This window comes from Homarus americanus, unplaced genomic scaffold, assembly GCF_018991925.1.
Source record: "Homarus americanus isolate GMGI-L3 unplaced genomic scaffold, GMGI_Hamer_2.0 scaffold40248, whole genome shotgun sequence".
NCBI classification, from domain to species: domain Eukaryota; kingdom Metazoa; phylum Arthropoda; class Malacostraca; order Decapoda; family Nephropidae; genus Homarus; species Homarus americanus.
The window spans coordinates 655,011-680,140 of NW_024712526.1; the positions used below are offsets into that span (position 1 = coordinate 655,011).

General features: G+C 41.0%; 1 protein-coding gene across 5 annotated transcripts; it reads left to right on the plus strand.

Annotated features, from left to right (window-relative positions):
- Positions 1-261: 261 nt before the first annotated feature.
- LOC121860597 lies at positions 262-22,619 on the plus strand. Of its 5 annotated transcripts, XM_042357829.1 has the most exons (4): positions 262-659; positions 7,830-7,897; positions 17,554-17,574; positions 18,855-22,619. In XM_042357829.1, the coding sequence occupies exon 4, from the start codon at positions 18,882-18,884 to the stop codon at positions 20,088-20,090; it is 1,209 nt and encodes a 402-aa protein (XP_042213763.1). In that variant the 5' UTR covers positions 262-659; positions 7,830-7,897; positions 17,554-17,574; positions 18,855-18,881; the 3' UTR covers positions 20,091-22,619. The 5 variants fall into 5 exon arrangements, with proteins under 5 accessions (XP_042213763.1, XP_042213724.1, XP_042213733.1 ...); XM_042357790.1 differs by lacking the exon at positions 7,830-7,897; XM_042357799.1 differs by lacking the exon at positions 7,830-7,897 and having other exon boundaries at positions 18,861-22,619.
- The last annotated feature ends 2,511 nt before the right edge of the window (positions 22,620-25,130 follow it).

Sequence of the window (25,130 nt, forward strand, 5' to 3'; positions counted from 1 at the left end):
ACACCACCATCTGCACCACCACCACCACTGCCACCACCACCTGCACCACAGCCCATCACTGCCACCACCGCCACCACCAGCAGGATCACCACCACTGTTACCACCACTTCGTCACTGCTACCATCACCTGCACTGCCACCTACTGCTAACACCACCATCCGTCATTGCCACATCCACTGCTAACACAACAACGCTTCTAGCTTCAACTTGTAATCACACACCAAGCCACACCACCACTCGCCACCTCAAGTTGCACCCACTTCACTTGTACCACTAGCTGCACACCACCCATTATTACCTCCACTAGTATCTTCCACCACTTCTATAGCACCACCACTCACTGTTGCTCTCACCTCAGTTAGCTACATCATCACTACCTATTACTGTCACCACTACCACTAACTGTACTACCACCCATTACTACCTCAACCACCATTAATTGCACCACAACCCACTTTTGCTATCACCAGTTACATCACAACGTACTTCTGCCATCGCTAGCTGCACCACAACCCACTTCCACCATAACTGTTGCACCACAACCCACTTCCACCACAACTAGCTGCACCACAACCAACGCAGCCATGCTCAAGTTCCGAGTGACCAACAGCACCAAGGCAAGGAGGGCGCAAGCTCAGAGGAGGGCCCTGGAGGAGAAGGTGGGTACTGGGGAAGGAGGTGAAGAGCAGGTGGGTGGGGAGGAGAATGTAGGTCCAGGGGAAGGAGGTGATGAAGAAGAGGTGTGTGGGGAGGAGAGGATGGATTCAGGGGGTGGAGGAGATGAAGGACAGATTGGTGGTGAGGAGAAGGTTGGGGCAGAGGAAGAAGAAAGTGAAGAAGAGGATGGTGAGGAAGAGGAGAAGGTAGATGCAAGGGAGGAGAGGTGAGGAACAAGTGGGTGATGAGAAGTTGGGTAAAGAGGAAGGAGGGGATGAAGAAGGAGTGGGAGAGGAGAAACTGGTTACAGAAGGAGGTGGTGGTGAAGAGTAAGTGGGTGGGGAGAAAGTGGGTGTTGGGGGAGGAGGAAGTGAAGAACCAGTAAGTGGGGAGAAGTTAGGTTCAGAAGGAGGAATAGGTGGATGGACCAGTGGGAAGAGGCAAAAAACATGTGGGCAGAATACAGGGAGGAGTGTATGCTGTATAATTATCCACGCAAACTCTACAAATGAGCTCTCAGGTCCGTTGACCTATCTGGCAAGTGTTAGAACTCATGAAGAGTTTAACAAGTTTTCTGGAAACTTAACAGGACGCTGATCCTCCTAAACCGTCGAAAAAGTTCGTTAATAGACATTGCATAACTAAAATTAGCAATTTGACAGCCATTTGTTCATAGATTTATTATAAATACTGTAGCATCATTGTGCTACCTAAATTTAATTTATGGTTTTCACAAGTGAAAAGACTTCAGTTCCCGGGTTACTGAAAAAAAAATACTTGCATTAAATATTGTGATATGGCTATAATTTTTTATTTAATTGAATTTCTATAAACAACAATAGTGTGTTAGCTGTATTTCAGTATTATTTTGCACAGTTATAAAGAAAATAGTTTCCAATGTCTGTGCATCATTTTTTTTACTTGATTAAGATTGCCGTTAATGAACCATTAATTTTTCTGTATTTTCTTTCTCAAAATTTCCATACAGAGCATCAGTGTTAATGACTGGTGGCCCTGTATTGAGGAATAGTGTAAACACCTTAGTGCTCACTGTCTGTTAAACAACTTCTGATTGACTTAGGAATGTGGGACATTTGAGCATTTTTTTACATAAAATAGCTTCAGAATGTTAACCATTTAATATACATTATATCATTTATATTTGGCACAAGTTTAAAGAGTACTTTACTCTGGAAGTGGTAATTTGGCTGTCATTTTTATTATGGAATATCCATAAACATTATCAGTGTGTTAACTACTACAATATATATATATATATATATATATATATATATATATATATATATATATATATATATATATATATATATATATATAGTACAAGTGTAAAAGACTTTGTTTGGTGCTCGGTAACCAGGGTTTTGATCGGGTCAAAAAACGGCGTCCGTCTGTGGCCTATTGTTCCTGTGAATGTGTAATTCTTGAAGGGGTGGACAAATGTTTTTGAAACTTGGCAGGTACGTTGATCCCCTAAGAGCTGAGAACAGTTTTATAATAGGCGTGATCTGATTATTTTAACCAAGGGATTGAGGTACTCTGGGATGTATCGTGTTTTCTACATTAGAGGGATACAGTACATGAAGCATCCAGTTTTTAGTCTTTGGTTTTCATTGTGTTTAAATTGTAGATCATGTGAAAACTAGTGATACCTGTAAATTTTCCTAAACGTACCTTTACTCTTAGAATATAGAAGGGTTGTACTCTACTGACCCCACAAAAGGGACAGGTCTTTTGTTTATGCTTGTTATGGACGTCTTTGCTCCTTGTACACACAAAGGGAACTACTGTACTGTATTAGCCTTTTTTTTTACTCACAAATGAACCTATTAGTCATTTTTACTCACAAAGGAATCTGCTAGTCTTTTTTTTTTACTTACAAAGGAAGCTACTGTACTAGTCTTGTTTTTATACTCACAAAGGAAGCTGCTAGTCTTTTTTATTGACAAATAGAGCTAAACGGTAAAAGATTATAACTTAGATAACTCCTCTTAGCTACATAATGTGTATCTACTGTAGCCATAGGGTGCAGTTTTGACTTTTGTTCCAACAAGTAAATTCGTGGTTGTCGTGTACAGTATTTACACTTGTAAAAAAAAAAATAACGTGCACTCACGTTACATCCAAGCTTTCACGGGACAAAATTTGCAAGCATAAGAGAGTCTGGAGGCGCAGAGATAATTTATGGATAGATACTGTTAGTGAAAACTTACTGACTACAATCCAGATGAAAGGAATGTTGCTAGTTAAGTATAAGTATAAGATCTCTATAATGCATGGTAATTTTTTTTTTAATTCAGATTCGGATTATTGATTAGTTATATATCACATGTAGCGTAGATATTTTTTTACAGTGTTTCTTGTTAAGATAGTTTCTGCCTATGTTTATTTTTATACGAGTAACTTAGTTGGAACATCTATATTTATTGTACTTGATCATTGTTATGTAACTACTTTGCCTGGAATCCAAAATGGGAGAAAAATAGTGAAAAACGGAGACATTGTTGAGGGCAAGAAGGCAGACTGATGGAAAAAAGAGACGGAAAGGACAGGAAATTTGGTAAAAATAATGATAATTTGTTTTCATATCTTGCGTTTCATAATTAGTTTGGCCATAAAGCAATGTACAGAACCTCAGTATAATAGTCGGGTGAGGGGGAATTTTATTGTTCTTTCCTAACAAAAAAAATTACTATCAATTTAAAGTTTATTAGCTACAGATGAGACTGCTAGACCGGTAATGAGTTTTAAGAAAATGGTCAAGTATTGTACTGCTTTCTTAAAGTACAGTATGTTATAAGTTATAATATATGAATGGCACAATATTTTGGTAAGCAAGAATACATTACAGTATTGGCATTGCTTCTGCATTATTGGCATTTTCTTTTTACCGAAACAGTCTTGAATAGTTATACGAGACGAGACTCTCCTGCATTGAAGTGTTATTTGTAATTGAACCTCCAAATAATGTACAGAACATGGTAAAAACATTGGCCCATTATCTGTAAGGCTGTGTGAATGACCTCCACTCAGAATACTGTACTATAAGCTGATATACCACAAATTTTAAGAGTTTTCACTTTGTTAATGAGGTGAATTGCCACCATACTGTATTGTGCATTCCTTCAATGAAGTGAGAATAGTGTAGCCCGCTGTGTGTAGCCTGTTCATTTAATGTCTGCCATTTGTCATATCCGTAGCACTTGATTTGAAAAGCAACAATAAGAGTGACTCTTTTATGGAGTTTCCTTTGTCCCTGTATATGTATGTGCACCCAACATTACAGCGGTGAAATACTATGATAAGTATTGACTAATAGTAGATTGCGGGGTGGCCTCGGTGAATTGTTTTGATGACACTTACCTTGTCTCTCCCTACAGTAACTATGTTAAAAAATAAGAAAGCCAGTGCAAGGCTGTCCGTGTCCTGTGACGTCATGTGTACAACCCTCTATAGTAACTGTACTATAAAATGTGTAAAGTACACAATTAAATTCTTCAGGGTCCCCAGGTCAGAACCCGCACACACCCACACTAAACACGAGTTCTTATCGTATTGGTTGAGCTACAGATATAAGAGTGCTAGCCTGGGATTGGTAGATAATTTTTAGTTTAGCTTTGGAAATGTTTAGAGTACAGTAGGTGGTGTGAGAAAGGTAGGAACAGGCGATGATAGGAAGGAGGTGAAGAACAGGTGGGTGGGACAATGCAGAGGAGGCAAAGAACAAGTGGGGAAGAGTAATGAAAAACAGGTGGGCAAAGCAGTGTGAAGGTGAAGAGCAGGTGGGCAGAACAGTAGGAAATAGTAGTGAAGAACAGGTGGGTGTAAAAGTAGGAAAGTGAAGAGTGAGTGGTTGGAGCAGTGTAGAACATACGGGTGTAGCAGTGGTGAAGAACAAGTGGGTGGAGCAGTACTAAAGAACAGGTGGGTGGAGAAGTGGTGAAGAACAAGTGGGTGTAGGAGTGGGAAAATAAGGAACAGGTGGGTGGGAGGAGTGTGTAAGTGATGAAGATCATGTGGGTGGAGCAGTGGTGAAGAACAAGAGGGTGGAGCAGAAGTAAAGAACAGGTGGGTGGAGCAGTGGTGAAGAGCGGGTGGGTGGAACAGTGAAGAACAGGTGGGTGGAGCAGTGTGGAAGTGATGAAGATCATGTGGGTGGAGTAGTTGTGAAGAACAAGTGGGCAGAGCAGTAGTAAAGAACAGACGGGTGGAGTAGTGAATAACATGTGGGTGGAGCAGTTGTGAATAACAGGTGGGTGGAACAGTGGTGAAGAACAAGTAGGTGGAGCAGTTGTGAATAACAGGTGGGTGGAATAGTGGTGAAGAACATATAGGCAAGATAGTGAAGCATTTAAGAACAGTTGGGTAGAGCAGTTGTGAAGAACAGGTGGGTGGAACAGTGGTGAAGAACAGGTGGGCGGAACAGTGGGTGGAACAGTGGTAAGAACAGGTGGGTGGAACAGGTGGGTGGAACAGTGGTGAAAGAACAGGTGGGTGGAACAGTAGTGAAGAAACAGGTGGGTTGAACAGTAGTGAAGAACAGGTGGGTGGAGCAGTGGTAAAGAACAGGTGGGTGGAACAGTGGTGAAGAACATGTGGGTGGGCTGTGGGGAAGAACATGTGGGTGGAACAGGAAGGTGGAACATTGGTGAAGAACAGGTGGGTGGAGCTGTGGGGAAGAACAGGTGGGTGGAACATTAGTGAAGAACAGGTGGGTGGAACAGGTGGGTGGAACAGTAGTGAAAGAACAGGTGGGTGGAACATCAGTGAAGAGAAAACAGGTGGGTGGGCGGTGGGGGAAAAGAACATGTGGGTGGAACAGGTAGGTGGAACAGTGGTGAAGAGAACATGTGGGTGGAACATTAGTGAAAACAGGTGGGTGGAGCGGTGGGAAGAACATGTGGGTGGAACAGTGGGAATAACTTGTGGGTGGTGAAGAACGGGTGGGTGAAGCTGTGGGGAAGAACATGCGGTGGAACAGGTGTGGAACAGTGGTGAAGAACAGGTGGGTGGAACATTAGTGAAGAACAGGTGGGTGAACAGGTAGGTGAACAGTGGTGAAGAACAGGTGGGTGGAGCTGTGGGAACATGTAGGTGGAACAAGTAGGTGGAACAGTGGTGAAGAACAGGTGGGTGGAACATTAGTGAAGAACAGGTGGGTGGAGCTGTGGGGAAGAACATGTGGGTGGAACAGGTGGGTGGAACATTAGTGAAGAACAGGTGGATGGAGCTGTGGGGAAGAACAGGTGGGTGGAACAGGTAGGTGGAACAGTGGTGAAGAACAGGTGGGTGGAACATTAGTGAAGAATAGGTGGGTGGAGCTGTGGGGAAGAACATGTGGGTGGAACAGTGGAAGAACATGTGGGTGGAGCAGTGGTGAAGAACAGGTGGGTGGAACAGTGGTGAAGAACAGGTGGGTGGAGCAGTGGTGAAGAACAGGTGGGTGGACAGTAGTGAAGAACAGGTGGGTGGAGAGGTAAAGAACAGGTGGGTGGAGCAGGTAAGAACAGGTGGGTGGAGCAGTGGTGAGGAAAAGTGGAGCAGTGGTGAAGAACAGGTAGGTGGAACATTGGTGAAGAACAGGTGGGTGGAACAGTAGTGAAGAACAGGTGGAGCTATGGGGAAGAACATGTGGGTGGAGCAGTGGTGAAGAACATGTGGGTGGAGCAGGTTGAAGAACATGTGGGTGGAGCAGTGGTGAAGAACAGGTGGGTGGAGCAGTGGTGAAGAACAGGTGGGTGGAGCAGTGGGGAAAACATGTGGGGGAGCAGTGGGGAGGAACATGTGGGTGGAGCAGGGGTAGTGATTAATAACAAGTGGGTGGAGCCGTGATAAAGAACAGGTGGGTGGAGCAGTGGGAAAGAACATGTGAATGGGGCAGGAAGAGCAGGTGGTGGGGAAGTGATAAAGAACAAGTGGGTAGAGCAGTGGTGAAGAACAAGTGGGTGGAGTAGTGAAGAATTGGTTAAGAACATGTGGGTGGCAGAGTAGTGAGGAAGCTGGAATGGTGAGGAGAGAAAAGAGGTGGATGAAACACTAGGCAGAGGTGAAGAACAGAATAGTTAGTGAAGTGTTAAGAACAGATGGGTGAATGGTGTTGAATGGTTGGGTGGAGCAGGAAGTTGAAGAACAGTGGGTGGAGCAGTGGGTTACATGTGGAGCAGTGGGAAGTTGAAGAACAGTGGGTGGAGCAGTGGGAAGTTGAAGAACAATGGGTGGAGCAGTGGGAAGTTGAAGAACAGTGGGTGGAGCAGTGGGAAGTTGAAGAACAGTGGGTGGAGCAGTGGGAAGTTGAAGAACAGTGGGTGGAGCAGGGAAGTTGAAGAACAGGGTGGAGAATGGGAAGAAGAACAGTGGGTGGAGCAGTGGGAAGTTGAAGAACAGTGGTGGAGCAGTGGGAAGTTGAAGAACAGTGGGTGGAGCGGGAAGTTAAAGAACAGTGGGTGGAGCAGGAGAAGTTGAAGAACAGTGGGTGGGGCAGTGGAAAGTTGAAGAACAGTGGTGGAGCAGTGGGAAGTTGAAGAACAGTGGGTGGAGCAGTGAAGTTGAAGAACAGTGGGTGAGCAGTGGAAGTTGAAGAAAGGGTGGGGCAGGAAAGTTGAAGAACAGGGTGGAGCAGTGGGAAGTTGAAGAACAGTGGGTGGAGCAGTGGGAAGTTGAAGAACAGTGGGTGGAGCAGTGGGAAGTTGAAGAACAGTGGGTGGAGCAGTGGGAAGTTGAAGAACAGTGGGTGGAGCAGGGAAGTTGAAGAACAGTGGGTGGAGCAGGGAAGTTGAAGAACAGTGGGTGGAGCAGTGGGAAGTTGAAGAACAGTGGGTGGAGCAGTCAGGATCAGGTGAAAAGTACTTGGGTGGAAGAGAGTAACAGGGCGGGGTTAAGAGTTTACAACACCAACACTAATCTTAAGTTAACAAGCAAGGTCCAGATTCTCAAATCTCTGTACTTAAAACCCGGTGCCACTCTTTATATGACTGTACATAAATTAAAAGATATTACTTAAGGTCATCTCCGGTCACTTTCTTGTTAGTGGTACTGTACTCTATAGAATGGACAAATTTTTTGCAAAAAATAGCTTACTTTCAACATAATATCCACTTAAACAAAAGCACTCTAAATCAGTTTCCAGTACTTATTCTTATGGTGTATTTTACCAGAGGTTGTCATCAGCAGTTTACTTTGAGAGCCATGAAGAGTAAAGATATTCAGTATACAGTAATTACAGGTAAAAATTATGTGTCAGTAAAGTTACTTGGAGTACATATGTTTAAGAATTAACACTATAATATAATGCATCCTGAAACTAAATAGACAATAAATATACTTAATATGGTATTTTTGTTAGAGATGCATTCTAAAGTTAATACAGTATGTTATGCATTGTATTAGCATTAGAGATGTACTCACCATGGCAGTTTACTGATACCTGACGTGTGGCACTTGAGTCATCTCCCCTTCCATATGGCCTTCACTCTATTCCCTACTAAAGTATACTCGTATTATCTTTGAAATTTGGAGTTTTAAGAAAAAAAATATGATTTATTAGCATAATTTAAGTTGTTGTTTTTAATCTAATTAAATACTGCAGTGTGATTACTATATAAAAAATGGATAATTAAATTATTGAACGAGGGAATAAGTAAACATTTCAATGGTTTTCATGAGCCATCCATGTTCACACTGGTGACGTTATGGCCCTTCACATGAAGCTCGAATTAAAATGTAAAAATATGGTTGTCTCATAATATTCTTTTGTAGAAATACGTATGTAAATAATATCATATTTAAACCTATGGGTGTTACTCTGAAGTTGTCCTTTAAGCAATTGTAGCTGTGCTGTTAAACTTATTAAGTATCTTAACTAAACGTCTGACACAAATGACAGCTGCACTGATCAACCTTTTCATTTCGGCCACTCGTGCCATTACTGCGTGACGTCACATGAGGAACCAACTTTTATTAATTATTACTCACACGTATAAGTAGGTTAAACAAGGATATTATTTTCTGTTAAATATTACTTATTGTAAGTATATTTTGTTTAATGTTCTATGATAGTAAAACAAAATTAGTTTGAGGGTCTTTGTAAAGGATGACAAGATCTCAAATGAAAGTTATGCCTACCTATAGTGTGGTATATGTAGGACTACAATCGTGTGCCATCTGGCAGGAAATGCCTGCTATATCAACTTTTAAAAAGTGAATATAAATGCTGCCTTTTTCATCTTTCATTGTTTAAAACTCCTCAATTTAAGGAGCAATCCTTTGCATGTGCTAATTTTCTCCATATGCAGTACCCTGTACTGTACAGTACTGTATAAGGCATTAGATGACTAAGCAGTAATAAGTACAGATATAATACTCTGTATCTTGCTGTGGGCCAGTACTGTGTCGCTCAGGTGTAGCAGCACTTAAGTTTTATCACTCAAACAGAGTAGGTTTAAATGCAATTATTGTAAGGCCTAATGGTTTAACAGTTGATAACTGGATAAAATGGGATGCAGCGGCCGACTGGATACTGCACCTAACCTCCTGTCCTAAGGGTCACTAGCTCACAACCAAGGCATCCCCAGTTCACCCAGTTGTGAACGGGTGCTAAATTTTATGACTGGGGAAGTGAAAGTGGTGGAGAGTAGTGCTGGCCACAATTCCTCCTCGTGTACCAAGAGTACATACCGAAAAAGTCTCCTGTGTGCGGTATCCACACTGCCTCTAATTATCCATCAGGTCTACAGGACCCACTTTTATGTAGGCTGACTTAGGGAAAATATTGTCCAGGCATACTTTTTATTTTAATGATTAGGAAGTGAAATTAATGAATATACGGTAAGTGTTCTCTAAGTAGATATAAGTTAAGAGATATTAATACTAAATCTATAGAGTAAATCTTCACAATGCAATGAGATTAATTAATTACTGTATTTGTACATCGCCTAGTAAACTGGCGTGTGCCTTTAAATTCCTTGCTTATAAGTATAATTTATACAATACAGTACAGGTTGACAACCCTTTATCCGAAATTCCGAAAACCGAAAGTTTTTTTGTGGGGCATTTTTTTTTTTTTTTTTTTTTTTTTTTTTAAACAGGGATTAGCTCACCCAGGCATAGATCACTGACCCACATCGGGGCCTGGGGGGCAAAAATGTAATAGTAATACTAATTATAATAATAATAATTATTCATAGTAAATAAAAATTTTAATTAAAAATATAATAATAAAATTTATAATAATAATAAAGAAATACAAGAATGAAAAAAGATAAAAAGTGAAAAACATGACCTAGACCTATGAATTATTATTATTATTATATTATTATTATTATAATTGTTATTATATTTTCGACCTCCAGGCCCCAATGTGGGTCAGTGACTTGTGCCCAGGTGGGCAAAAAAAAAAAAACTAGCCATTCTGAAAACCGAAAAATTCCGAAATCCGAAATGCCTCTGGCCCCAAGGATTTCGGATAAGGGATTGTCAACCTGTACTGTCTACGTCTTCAAGAGAACCTTACCATCTTTATATTATCACCACTCATATTCTTGTGAATCTGTTGATGTTTATGGTAACGTAAACACGATTTGTTTCTATCACAAGATATAATTTAATTAATCATTCAGAGTGGACATTCCTCCAGTGCATTCTTACTGTCTGTGTATGTGACAACAGTGGTGCAGTGTGACCCAAGACCTGCTGCACTCTTGTATAAAGTGTGTTGTATTGAACCAGATACAGTACAGCATTAACCTAATATTGCGTGTGTCGTTTAAGCTATTTTCATTTTTATACTCTTGGAATGTAAACCCATCTTAGTCCACCGATCACTAACAAGTGTTTGCTGGAACTAAGATGTGGTATGCAACTTGTCAAAATATTTGTACTGTACAGAGCATAATAATCTGTCCAATTAAACAACAAAAAATTTATGCAATATTGTAGGCAATATTTATTTTGTGGTCATCTTTCAAAGGAGTTTCTCAGAATTTAGTATCATAAGTAATATTTGCACTATTTGTTATTAAATATTACTATTTATGGCATTGGACAGTGTGTCAGCGGCACTGTTATCGGTTTAGATTTGATCTCGTCTCCATCTAACCGCTAATTGGCTAATCTTTTGAAACAGAAAACAAGAAGAAACTAAAAGTGTCTTGTTGCAGTTTCTGTAACTTGAAAATATAGGGCATGCAAGACAGTGCCTCTCTGGGGCATGTGACATAATGTTGGAAGAAATAAATGAGGGTTCTTACAGCAGCACTCAAGATGACAGCAGACAACACAAACCAACTAAACCTTAACTCAAAGTCCCCAAGGTAGATTTGGTCTGCTTAGTTCAAGTTTGGTTGGACTAGCTTTGATGAGGATACTCTTGTTTTGTTAGATCAGTTTTGGTTAACTTTGGTTAGTTTTGATTGTTAAATATAATTAGTTTTGACAAGATAAGTTGGATTTCATTGGTTTAATAATGCAGCAGTGCAAAGCTTTTAATGGTTATGTTCATGCCTTCCTGCCACATTTACTAGTACAATATTTCATATTGTGCAACTGTGCAAGGTGAAGCAGGAATGTTGAAAGAGTTGATGCTTGGGAGTTGTGTTAAAGTGATCAGTATATCAAAATGCAGCATTGTACAGTATTGCAGCTTAGAAAGTTGACGATCACTAAATATATTGCGAATTATTTGTTTTATCGTGTTTCGGCTGCCTTGATAGTCTTATGTGCATAAGACTCACGAATTCTCTTCTGGGTTCTATAGATCTGATGGCTCAATAGGGTTAGTGTGGACATGGTACAGTACACTGAATATCACAATTTAAATACACAGAGACAATATGGCCACCACTGTATTACTCTAGCTGTAAAGTTAGGTACCCAGTTACAGTCTAGTTGAAGGGAGGTGAGTACTGTATCCACTCAGAGCAGCTGAATGGATCTCAGAACAGTTCTGATTCACCCAATTCATGATGGAGAAACAGCAAGCTGGTACACATGTGCAATGTGTTGATGTGTTTCTGACAGGTTTGAACACTAGTGGGTGAATTGTGAACTAACATGACTTAACATCTACGAAGAAGTAGCAATATGTTCATTATACACTACATATGGCAGTGGTCAATTTTCAGTCTTTCAGTCATTTTCTCTTGCCAACAATTCAAAACTCATGAAAATTTTTGGTGATGAGTAGTGATACAGCAGGTGAAGATGCCGTTAATCAAAATTGGAATGATTGTCATACCTAGAGTGACTCCTCATATTTTGGCAAAAGAAATTTAAAAATTTATTGTTTGAGGTTATTTTTCATGGTTACTTTGTTTCATACAAAAACATGACAATATATAAAGCAAAAGTGGGTTCTATAGGCCTGACAGCCCATTAGGGGCAGTGCAGATACAGCACACTGAATACTAAGTGTTAAGTACACAAGGAGGCGCTGCAATCGACCGCCTTCTCTTGCCCAGCTGTCAAGTCAGGTACCCATACATAGCTGGGTGGACAGGGTATGCTTTGGGAGGGAACCAGCGACACTTAGGACAGGTGGGCGTTGTACCCACTCAGCCGCTGTAGTATCACCAATTTAACAAAAATAAACATATCAAATATGTGTATCATAGGAAACAAAAATATTATAATTTCAATTTACCTTTTTAATGTTTTATTGATCTTTATTTTCACTGTGATGTTTGATAAAGTAAAAGCATGATCGCTTACATGAGGCAGAGTTTGTTTACATGTACGAGCTGATTAAACTGTTTCCCTCTTGTCATACATAGACACAAGGTACTGTATAGATAAACGGTCTGGTTCACTACCCAGAGTGCTGCAGGATGTGTGTCCTGCTGGGGGTACATCTTATTTTTACTTCAGTCACTATGAAATAAAGTGAAGATAATATTCACAGAAAGTTGATAAGTTATTAATTAAATGTTATGGTAAACTCAGAATAATTATTCACGTGTGTAGTGAGATGATAAATTTTTTATGTCAGCCAGCAAGAAGCACTGACTAATGTGTAGCAATAAGTTATGCCCTTATAAAAATGTTTCTTGTCATATAACTTTTCCAATTAGAGATGAGTAGTATATAATGCTATATGTTAAATTTAAAAAAAAATAGTTCAAAGCTGCCAGAATACGTTTTGTTTCATTCGTCAGTTTAAATTTAGTCAGCCAGTCACAGGTGTGGTTACGCTTCTATAACCTTGTCTGTGTATGAGAACAGAGATCCTGTTTCCTAACTCATGTTCCATACATTTTTTTCTCCATATAATATCAACAGTAAATTAGTGTCTTGCTATACTGTATTGTCATCAGATTACAGAAGCGACAATTCACTTTAAGGGTCGTTTCAGGTGTTGAGAGGTGGCACAACACTATTTACAAGCTACAGGACAGGTTAATAATGTATGTGTATGATGTAAGGAACACTAGTGTCATGGCAGGTGAACTCTCAATCTGACCTCTCAACAATAAACACATCCACACTAAGTTGAGGAGACAAGTGCTGTATCTTCTTAACTCATGTGGGTGTTTGTGTTAATTACTTTATAAGTTCACGGTTGCCTTGTTGTTTGTAGTACACATTCACATACATACACCCCCACACTTACAAACAAAACAAACACACACACACACACACACACACACACACACACACACACACACACACACACACACTTGCTTGAAAAGTAAAAAAGGTAAAAAGTGACAGTCCATCGTGGGCCGAGGACAATGTTGCTCCAGGATATGAAAGAGTGAGGATTTAACGCCGACGGTATTGATGCCGCTTCATGTGGCTGTGTAGGCTGATGCGGGGGTGTTGTAGGCCTGGAGGGTTGGCTCCTGAAGCGTGCTGGTGTTGTCGGATGCACCTTTCTGTCCTCCTCCTGGTTAGGCTTTCCTCCAGAGGCTGGGTGCGCCTCTGGCGCAGGTGGACCACCACTCAAATCAGTCAACCGCCAGCTTCTCCAGGGCTGAAGGCTGCTAGTCGCATTTCTTGAGAAGGTTCTTGGATTGGTCTTGTGAACCATTTCCGCTAGCTACCAGAGGATCGATTGCCTCGATGGAGTTGGCCATATAGTATTTGGTGAGGCAGGCGATGCTGGGGCACTTTGATGACGTGTCCCAGCCAGTGAAGGTGTCGTTGAGCAAGGATTACTTCAATGCTTGTGGTTTGGGTGTGGCAAAAAAAAATTGTCATACGTTATTTGGGCCTCTCAAGATAGCTCCAAGATCCGCCACAGACATTTATTGTGAAATGCTTCCAAGGACCTAATATGGGGCATATACGGGGTCTAGGTCTCCGACCATAAAACAGCGTGGAGACATGCACTGCATGATACACAGCAGCCTTGGTACTGACTTGAAGACCTTTTTTATGAAATAACCTCGATCATAAGCTTCCAAAGACCGAAGCATGATTAATGCGTGCATGGACCTCATGGTCAGTTAAGCAGGATGGTACTAAGATGCTACCAAGGTAAGTGAAGTGCTGCACGACTTTAAGAGGTTCACTGTCAATGGTGAAAACCGGCACTATCAGGGAGGCACAACATACTGTGCAAGTATGTCTGTCTTCCTGATACAGTATTAACTTTGAGACCTAAGACTGTAAAAGGTCGAGATGGTGTCAAGGGCGCATTGCAATAGCCACCGTGTGATACGAGGGCACAGTCGTCCACATAGAGGAGTTTATGGATCTGCTGAACTTGTGTTATGGTGTGCCCTTGGAGGCACCTTTGGTTAAAAAGGCTCCCTTCTTGCTGGCATCGTATGCAGACACCGGTCTTCTTTAAAGATGTCGTACAGGAGAAGGGTTCCTGCTACAAGGAACATATTTAAAATGGTAGGGGCTAAGACACATCCTTGCTTAACACCAACACCAACGCTGGAAGGGTCAAACCTTAGTCCTGCCAGAACTTTAGTGCACATGTCATCGTGGCATTGTCAGATGTTCCTGAATTTGGGTGATACTCTGAACTTTTCTAGCAATAGCCAGAGAACTTCACGGTTGACATTGTCAAAGGCCTTGGTCAAGTCAATAAACTTAATGAAAAGATCTTTGTTTTCTTCTTGGTATTTCTCTTGGATTTGCCTCGTGACAAAAATCATATCAATGGTGCTCCGATCTTTTCTAAAATCTGCATTGGGTCTCTTTGAGGATGTTTTCAGTAATTTGAACTGCCAGTCGGTGCAGCATGACTGTCCAGCACCGCGCCACCAACCACTAAGAGGGATATACCCCTACTGTACCCACAGTCAGCCTTATCTCCCCTTTTTCCTGTAGCTGGTCGCTATATTAGCGTCTTTCCATTTCTGTGGGAATGCTTCAGTTCTCTAGGTGACTGTAATCAGTTGGAAAAGGTGCTGGGAGAGTAAAAAAAAAAAACAATCTGCCTGGATGCCGTCCGGACTCGCGCTTTGGGGTATCAAGTTGGTAGGTTGATGGTAAGTTTGGCAGGATCATTCAACACTCAGGTTCAGTTGGGTTGCCCTGATTGAGAAGGCTACTGAAATGCTCCGCCCACCTGTCCTGGATCTGCTGACGGTCTTTGAGGAGCATCTTGTCATCCACTGATCTTACGGTAGTGATGTTTTCCTCTGAGTGCCATAGACGGCCGTGATGGCATCATAGAAGCCATGTGCATTGTTCGTATCAGCACATCACTGTATTTTGCTCGCCTTCTTGATCCACCATTCATTTTTTCATGTTGTGTAGAGTTCTCCGAGTCTCAACTCTGCTTAGAGAGGCGAGCTTTCACAGTGCAAGACTGAAGGCTGGAAAAAGATGCGTCATGAGCTCTATGCTTAGTTTTGACAAGTTCATAAATCCCCAGGGCATTTTTCATCAACCAGTCCTGATGGCGTTGCCTGGTGTAACCAACTGAAGCCACAGCCGCTTGGTGGATGGACCGCCGGAGCTCAGTCAGTCCATGAGACACCTATGTCAGAGTCTTCATGGGTGGCAGCCATCTTTGTGGCTATTAAACACCTTAGTTGGACCTGGTATGTTTCCAGGATGTCTTGAATTTGTTATTCAATTGAAATAGTGTTGTTAATTACCATAGTGTTCTGCACATAGGGAGAGTAATCTCAGCCCATTGCTGTTGGACATCCTGGCCCCTTGTTTGCCTAGAGGCCTACTCCATATGTCATAGTTCGAGCTTATTCGGGCGTTGAAGTCGCCCATGAGGCATAGCTTGTCCATCCTGGGGGTGCTGTGTATGATGCTGGCCAGGGAATTATAGAAAGAATCCTTGGTGTCATTATTAGCATCTAATATGGGGGCATGTGTACTGATGATGGTAGCGCACCGGCCTTTAGCTAGCGGGATGCACGAAGTCATCAGCCGTTAGTCATCAGCATAGAAGACTTCACCACAAAGTCCAACCCATACAGGTGGTGAGCATCCTTAGAAGGGCCCTTCCAAAAGGGCCAGCAAGTCCTTGCCATAAAATCTGTTTTCTCTCAAAGCTGCTATGTGTCTCTTGTATATGTCCTGAGCTCATTCGCCACTAGCGCTGATCTTTTCTGTGGCCTGTCAGTCTCAGTACGTGCATCTAAGAGAGTGAACATTCAATGTCGCGACCATGAGTGGCACGTGGGATTTGGTGTTTCTGTTGTTACTATTATTACAGTTATTATTATCATCGGTTCTGTTTCTATTGCGTTACGGGATGTCCCAGTGGCTGCAGCCAGCCGCCTGGAGATAACAAGAGGCAATTTTGAAATCACCTTTTCTAGGCCCTTCCCCATCAGGAGTGTGCAGTACAGGGCTGCCCAGACATAAAGGAAACTGCCGAGGATATACGCTGTCCCATTCCCCATAGCTCAGCGACCATCATTCCTGTGCTGTCTACAGTACATACAGGTCAGGGCTGGATGCTCCCAGGCACATGCTCGGCCTGCACCCACTGCCCCTTCCCATTGCCACAGGACTTTTAGGAGAATGATGATGAAATGAGATGATGTGGAGCAAAGTTCTGCACAGCGAGTTGATTAAGAGTGGAGGTCGGTGTGCTAACTCCACACCCACTACCTTGGCTCTGTCCAACGTTTTCAGGTAGCATGAAGGACTCACGGCAACATCCTGCTGTTCAGAGACGCAGAGGCTTGCCAGACATCTGGTCTGTTGCACTCTGCCTGATTCAGGGCCCTACCGGAGATTTTTCTTTTGGGGTTTATTCCCGTAGCCTTATACCTATCAAGGTTAATCCACAAGGCAGTGGGGCAGTGGTTGGTAGGCACCAGGGCATGCCCACATGCCAGTGGGCCCACTGCTGCTTCGAGATCCCCTGCTGGTCTAGCCTGAGGCTGCAAGGCACCCAGTTACCGTGAGCTGCCACGAGGAGATACAGCAAGAGTCTTGATGGTGAAGGGTAGGGGAAGACTTACACAAGGTTGCTTTCACATTCACCACGAAGGCTAGCCAACGACGATAGCTGAAAGCGAGAGGAAGTAAGACGTGCCTGCACTTTAACATTAACATAATGCTGCCACACTAAATGCATTTCACCACCCTGTGCACATACACACACACCCACACAAGAAAGATAACAACAGTTTTGTGCCATTTCTGACCCTTGAAATAACCCCTGAATTTCCTCCCTTTTTCTTACGTCATTTCAATCCGTCAACTCTTGTGTAATGACGTCAAAATTAAAGATCAGTCTTAATACGGGTGATGTTCTGTTGGTACCCGCAAGTGATAATATAGTTTTAAGATATATATATATATATATATATATATATATATATATATATATATATATATATATATATATATATATATATATATATATATATATATATATATATATTAGTTGTTAGTCAATAAGTGTAGGATATTTTCATGATATACTTTTTCTTCTTTGTTTATTTCTTGTAGCAAGCGAGAAATAACAAACAGGTGCGTCGTTTGAGTTTTGTTTGTTAGCTAGAACCTACTCAGTCACACACCTGACATATCCCTGTTATTGTGGTAACTAGGCCATTATGTCGCCTACATCCGATATCTGAGTAGATCTTTAGGGAGACTTAACCTTACATGGATAAAAATGAGACCTAGATAAGCACTTAGTCAGATCTAGTAGGCCTACTGCTGTGTGCATGTGACAGTGTGTTTACAACCAAGCTTAGATATAGTATCTTGTTACCATTAAGAACTACTTTCTAACACTACTCTGTATATGCCTAGATCAGTATTTTGGTGTAGATCTGAGCCTGCATTTTAGACTCGGCTCTATACATTTACTTTATTGTTTTGAGTAAATGCTTAGTGTAGTGTAGCACAGTACTGTAGATGAGCACTAGATCTAGGTCAAGAACCAACCTGATGTAAGTGTTACTTACTATATCTGTGTCTTATACAAGTACCCCACACTTACTACTATGTAATTTTCATGCGCTACTTTCCAATGTGACGTCATCAATTGGCAAGAGTGGTTTCAGTGATGGTTATGATTACCCGAGTAATAAGAACTGTTCTTTACGATTGTTTGCACCAAATAAATAGGTAACATTACCTTGAAATTATAAAGCAGCGTTTGATTAACTAGTTTAGATAAGCAAACGGGTTTTTATAAAGATCACCGGTCCCCTCTGTAAACTTCTCTCTAACCCCCCTAGACTAAATGTTGTGAGAACGCATCTAATTGGTTCACTTAAGGTTTAACACAAACAAGGTGGCCAAAATGACATCGAAGTCGCAATGAGACTTGTGTGCCAAGATGCATTATCTACCTCAAGTTAGGGGGGGTTAAAATACAAATCTTTGAAAATCTGGACCCTGTTAACATCATCTGAAAACTTTTGAGGCATGCCAGCACACCCCAGAAGAAATTGGATGTATCCTACTTTTCACATGTGTTTTACAATTATCCATATAAATTTTTGCACTTGTACTTCCTTAGGGAAAGTATGTAGTGTCCATGTTAACTTTAGGTAGTAAAGCTTCAATCTCCAAAGCCATATAGAGTCTGGGGAGGCACAGCCCCACCTTTGTTCTCTACCCGTGATCATCACAGTATTAGTGGGTGATGAGTAAAGTAAGATAATGTAGGACCTGAGGATAATTTAGGAGCAGGGAATAGCAAGTAAGTGCACAAAATAAAATGCTCAAAAGCCTTTGTGAGGTATATAACTTTGTGCAAGTTTTAGTATGTATTTATTAATTTTCATATTGGTTAGTTTCAGCTGGAGTGGGCTTGGAAGCCGATGGCAGCCATGATGAACGAGGACAAAACGGACCTGGTGTACTGGATCCCACCACTCTATAGCTCCAACCTGATGGCTGCTGGAGCGCCCCGTCGCCCCTCCCATGCTGGACTGTCACGCCGCCCCTCCTTCACTGGAATGCCGCGTCGACCATCCCTCTCCCGCTCATACACCCTCGCTGCTGCTGCCACTGAGAGGAAGAGGAGGCTTGCCACAAGACGCACCAAAATGGCCAGTGAGCAGCTTTGCGATATGAAAGACTGCAGTGAAGACATGAGAGGTATGAAGGATGAAGACGCCGAAAGCGGCATAGGCCTACATGAATCTATGGCTCATTCCCGCGAGGACTTGGGTCGCCGTAGCTTCCAAAGTATTCAAGAAGAGAGAATTCCAGAGCTTCAACGAACCCCATTTGCTGGACGCCCGAAAGTCAGGTGCACCTCCATGAAGCTTAGGCCTCCTGAAAAGGTGTGCGAGGGGATGAGACGTGCTTCCGATTCTGCTGCAATGAAATCCAAAACTTTACCATCACTGTTTCGGTTGCTGAAACCACAGAGCAACCAAAAGAATAAGCATTTCGTACCCAAAGAGGTGGAGTCTCGGTGCTACGGCAGTAAGAAAGTGAAGCGGCCTTCAATCAAGGTGTATAATCCTCCATCTCGCCTCTCTAATCGACGAGCGAGGTCCAGTTTTTCTCAAAGCGAAGATGAAGATCCATGTGTCTATTTCTCCTTAGACCCCAAACGCAGAGAAAGCTTCCGCAGAGATAGTGTGCGCAGAGATAGTGTGCGCAGAGATAGTATGCGCAGAGAGAGTATACGCAGAGAGAGCATCCGTCCGGGGCCCACCTATGAACAACAAAAGCCCCATCAGGCAAGGAGGGGAAGTTATGCTAATTATGCTAATTATATGTCAGGAGACACCCCCAAGGTTCGCCATGCCCACCTGCAGATGGTGTTGCGACTCCTGGCCCAGATGTACGAAGAAAAGGTGGTCCGTCAGGATACAGAGATTCAACACCTTAAGAATAGACTCCAGACGCAGGACAAGCACTTGAAGCGCATGGTGCAGATGATCCTCCACCTTAAGGACGAAGTAAACAAGATCAAAAATCAACGCATCCTAATGGCTGATGCGATGAAAGACGTCCAGAACGCTGTACTCAGTGTCAAAGTTGGGGAGCAGGGCAAAACTGGTATAGATGTTTAAAAGGACTTCAATTATCAATTTTCTTATAGATTTAATTTTTATGCCATGACTGCGATAAAGAGGTGCATATCACGCGTCATAAACATATCATAAATTTATCCATTACCAGCAGTCTTTGCCAGATACACCACACAAGGTGCTTATACAAAGATGGCTGATCATACGGGCTACCTGTGTTTGAGAGATAGATCCAACCTGCAGAATGGACGGCAAGTGCCAGGGGTATAGAACCTCTCCACTGTAAGGGTTTTTGCATCTTCCTCTCACAGATGAAGTTTATGACAATTATTACAGGGTATCTCCGCAATGGCTTCTACCAAAATATTTAGACTGCTACCTGATCCTAATTCCTCCATATAGATGTTTTACTCAAATCCTGAAGGGTTGATAGCATGAAATATCAACAAATAATTTATCTTATATTTTGATGTTGAATGTTTGATGACATGTCAGTAGACTTATTGATGTTGGAGGAAGCCAGTGTTGTGAGGAGGGCAGGGAGGGTATCCCCAGGGCTCCGGTACTGATCAGAATTGAAGTCTAAAACGAGCATCGCCATTAATTTTTTAGGACAAAGTGGGGTCATCTTGGTAAGATCCATTAGTCATGTTTACTTTATATATATATATATATATATATATATATATATATATATATATATATATATATATATATATATATATATATTAATATTAATATTAATATTAATATTAGAGAAAATTTATTCTGAAGTACTGTATTGTGCTTTATTATACATTAAATTTGAGTTAATTTGTCGGTAGACATACTCACATATTCTAGCTTGTACGAACAACAAACAATGAATAGAGATAGAGTACTCTAATGTTTATAGCTGTAATAAAGATTTTTGTGACAAAATATGTAATATGGATTCATTCCGAATTACTTTTGGAATGGTGAGTAACGGGTACATGTAAGTTAGAAGTGCTTATGAATGTATCGCCTGAAAAGACTTTAGACTACGGGGATTAATCTAGCTAATTATCATGATTAGGTTTACCTGTTTTCCCATGAAGTAAGACAGTTTACCTGTGGAAGATTCTTCAAGAACTCCCCTGTTATTGAGCAAGGCAGGAGTGATTTCAACAGTAGCAAGGTGTTTTTGTCGGGTTTTAGTGCAAAAATCAATCGCTGATTAAAACTGGAGTGCATTGCGCCAGAGACAGACTTGGTTGTACCCAAACGGCTCATAACCATATATTGTGTCTTTAATTTAACAAACAAAATATGCTTGATGCTTGATAAAGTCTTCTTTTCTGACCATGTTACTGCAATATCTGCATTCATTACCTCCGCTCTACTCGATGTGTCCCTTGCACTGCATGGGGACAAATCTTGAAGAAAAAAAATCACTACCCTTACTCGACCAAAGACGCTTATGTTCTCTTACTGTGATGTAACAAAAGTTTTGTTATTATTGTACTGTCAGTTTTGTCTTGTGCCCTTCAGCTATGATATAATGAAACATTATACTACTGACTATTACACAATGATATGGAATGTATTGAATCAAAATGTGTGAATCATCACACTTTTCCTAAAAATAATTTATTGATTTATATACCATTTTATACATTATTATATTACATTATATCATTTTATCTGGTTATCACAACGAATTCTATTTATTAAATGTTGCATTAACTTTTAGACGTTGCATTATAATGATGATATAAAGGAATTATGTGTTGTAATTGTCACATAAACATTTACACTGTCATTACTTGAAACTGACGTAGTCATATTTCAGCAGCATTGTTACAATTGTTTAGATAATTGACAGCAAATAAGACTAAAACTCAACCTATTGATATATTGCTCAACTATTTATCAATGATACTTACTGTAGATGTCAAAGTCATGTCCTGAGTTCTGACTCAGCCACCCTTTCAAGTTTAACCCCCTCACCTCTCTGGCTTAACATTCCCTTTACCTGATTCCTCTCCTTCCTCCCATTATCCTTTCTCCCCATCCTTCTTCCTTTATTCTCACCCCCCCCCCCTCCCCTAATGTCTCTTCCTCCTTCCCCTACTTCCTCCTAGCATTTAGTTTCCTTTACACGAGTTCTTCGACCCTACTGACTGAAGGACGTCTTGTGCCTTCATAAACTGTCTAGCAAAAAGTCAATTTTCTAGTCATTTTCATATATATATATATATATATATATATATATATATATATATATATATATATATATATATATATATATATATATATATATATATATATATATATATATATATATATATAATGTGAGTGTGTGATACTAAAATTAATGTTTTTATTTATGATGAGAAAAATAATTTGATATTTATAAGTTTTGTTTGCATGATGTATGTGATCAGTATACAGTATTTTGTACATACTAAACGTCATATTTTCAATAGATTAGAGTGAGACAGACTTGTGTAATGCTGTTCGAAGGTGCTCTATCCATTCCTCAATTAAGATTCATAGCCCTGTAATATATACTGTATTATCTTTCACAATAAATATGAATATATGTTACTATAACTTCTTCTTACCTTGCGGAAGATTAGCATTCACCATAATTTTCGATAGATAGTACTGCATGTTGAATACGGTAGTTTAACCTAATGGAGACTTCCTATTATGATTAACGTCTATATTATCATCTTCAACTTTTTATGGTCATTTTCCATTCTTGTGTGGATTAGTCATCATTACCTGATTGCAGTTTTCCAATCTGCATAGTCTCTGGCAGCCTCTTTTATCAGGTTCATAACTGCGATGCCATTTCTTACATCATCCCAAATCATTCTTGCTTTACCCCTAGCTCGCCTCACCACCTCATTTAGACTTTGCATCTCTTGAGCCAATTGGTCTCCTCCATTCTCTCCACATGGCTAAAGCATCTCAATCTGCCTCTCCACAAATATTTGCCAATATATTGTACTGCACTGTACTTTCAATACCCAGCCACCCTCTAGCTCCTGTTCTTCAGTGTCACATTGGACATCCATCTCACCATTCTCATTTCGGCTCGTTCAAGACTACTTATGTCATCCTATTTAACTGCCATGTTTTAATGCCGTGTAACCAGGGCCAGATTAACCATGAGGCACTTGAGGCACTGGCCTCAGGCCCCCCGACTCTAAGGGGCCCCCAAATCCAAACATTCTCGAAGTTGAAACATATTAAACATGAACTTTGTTCAACGATGTCCTAGCATCGTCTCAATTATCTGTCTCTTATGAACATTGAATTAGTTATTTTGCAGAAGCTTAATATTGATGAAATCATTAATAAATTTTGGTATATTTTGTTCTTGCTATATATATATATATATATATCTTGATAAACTCACACGGGAAAAGGGAAACAACGGAGCACCTTAGCTTTCGTCTTTATTCAAGACATCTTAGAGGCAACTCTGAAGATGCTTCTTTAGATGTCTTGAATAAAGACGAAAGCTAAGGTGCTCCGTTGTTTCCCTTTTCCCGTGTGATTTTATCAAGATTTATCTTATCCACGTTTTCATTGTGGATCTACATGAGAAATGTATATGTATATGTATATCTATATCTGTATCTATATATATATATATATGCAAGTAAATCACTGTAGGTGCGCGTGATCCTGGTATGTGCTGATAACCACAAGGAAAGAAGAAAACACGAAGTTCCCAAGCGCTTTTGTGTAATTCACATCTTCAGGGGTGGTATAAATAATAAATAAACCTGCCTCTCATCGAGCCCCCACCTCCTCTATACCCCCACCCCTCTCTCCCCCCAATACAGTGGGCAACATCTGTTGGCCGACCATAGCATTTCCCCCAGGTGTTTCGAAACTTCAGACTCAGGGCAATTCGAACATTCACTGTGGCTGGGTAGTGGACACGATTTTGGTGCACGATAGTACAGTACAATTACACACAGTACTTGTTCATATTCTCAGTTTACCCGCACAGTATACCATGTGAATCTTTAATATCCACGTACAATACACTCATAGTCCTTCATATTCGTTTGTTTTTTATCAAACTCTTAAGTGGGGCAAATTTATATCCCTCCCCCTACAGGAATTGCCTAGCTTATACTACAGGTAGTTAAGGGGCGACTTAATTGAAGTTTATAAACAACTCAGAGGGCATTACTCACTCGAGGGTTCATACCTGGAGCTGGAGGACGTGCACCACTAGCCTAGCTGGGCGGGTGGTCACAGCTTATGGTTGAAGAAGCCACAAGTTCGGAAAATTGTCAAGGCAAACTTTTTCTGAGTTTGTAAACTCTTGGCACACTGCCAGAGAGTGTGACAGCACCGAGAGTGAGCTCCTTTAAGACCAGATTTGACCAACATTGGCGCCGGTGCAGAAACATTCTGGAGCCAGTTCTTGCCCAGTACTTGCCAATGACGACATGCAGCCTGTCTGGCATTGAGGATCTGTTTGGTGGGGTTCTTGGCCAGCCAGATATTTGCCTCAGCCCAGCCAGCCGTAAACCTCAACCCAGCCTCAGATAGCCAAACAATCTAAAATAAATAACAAACGCTTCCCCGCATCCACACACTCTCCCTCCCATCCACCTACCCTTCCTCCCACCCACCCCCTCCTCCCATCCACCCACCCTTCCTCCCATCCACACACCCTACCTCCAATCCACACACCCTTCCTCCCATCTACACACCCTAGAAAGAAAAAGAAATTAATATTTGATGATTTTGATATTCTTCATGAGCAAAGAGCGAGTCATCAGTCGAACATTAACTCACGTCTCACGGCCTAAAACCCCAAATAATAATAATAATAATAATAATAATAATAATAATAATAATAATAATAATAATAATAATAATTATAATAATAATATTTATAATAATAATAATAGTAATAATAATAATAATAGTAATAAAAATAGTAATGGAAGTATTACGCTTATGCTAACCGTGGAAGCCAACTGCTTGTTTGGTTGTGGACTAGTTTAGTGACGTAAGAGCGCATCGTTGACGAAGCTTTGAAACTCATGACTATCTTTCGTTAATAATTATCAGTTTTATTTT

What these genes read in the sequence shown, in the direction of transcription:
- LOC121860597 (XM_042357790.1), top strand. Translation starts at nt 585, where the DNA reads ATGCTCAAGTTCCGAGTGACCAACAGCACCAAGGCAAGGAGGGCGCAA. An exon ending in GGAGGGCCCTGGAGGAGAAG is followed by an intron (nt 660 to 17,553) that starts GTGGGTACTGGG and finishes TATTTCTTGTAG; the next exon opens with CAAGCGAGAAATAACAAACA. An exon ending in AAGCGAGAAATAACAAACAG is followed by an intron (nt 17,575 to 18,854) that starts GTGCGTCGTTTG and finishes CATATTGGTTAG; the next exon opens with TTTCAGCTGGAGTGGGCTTG.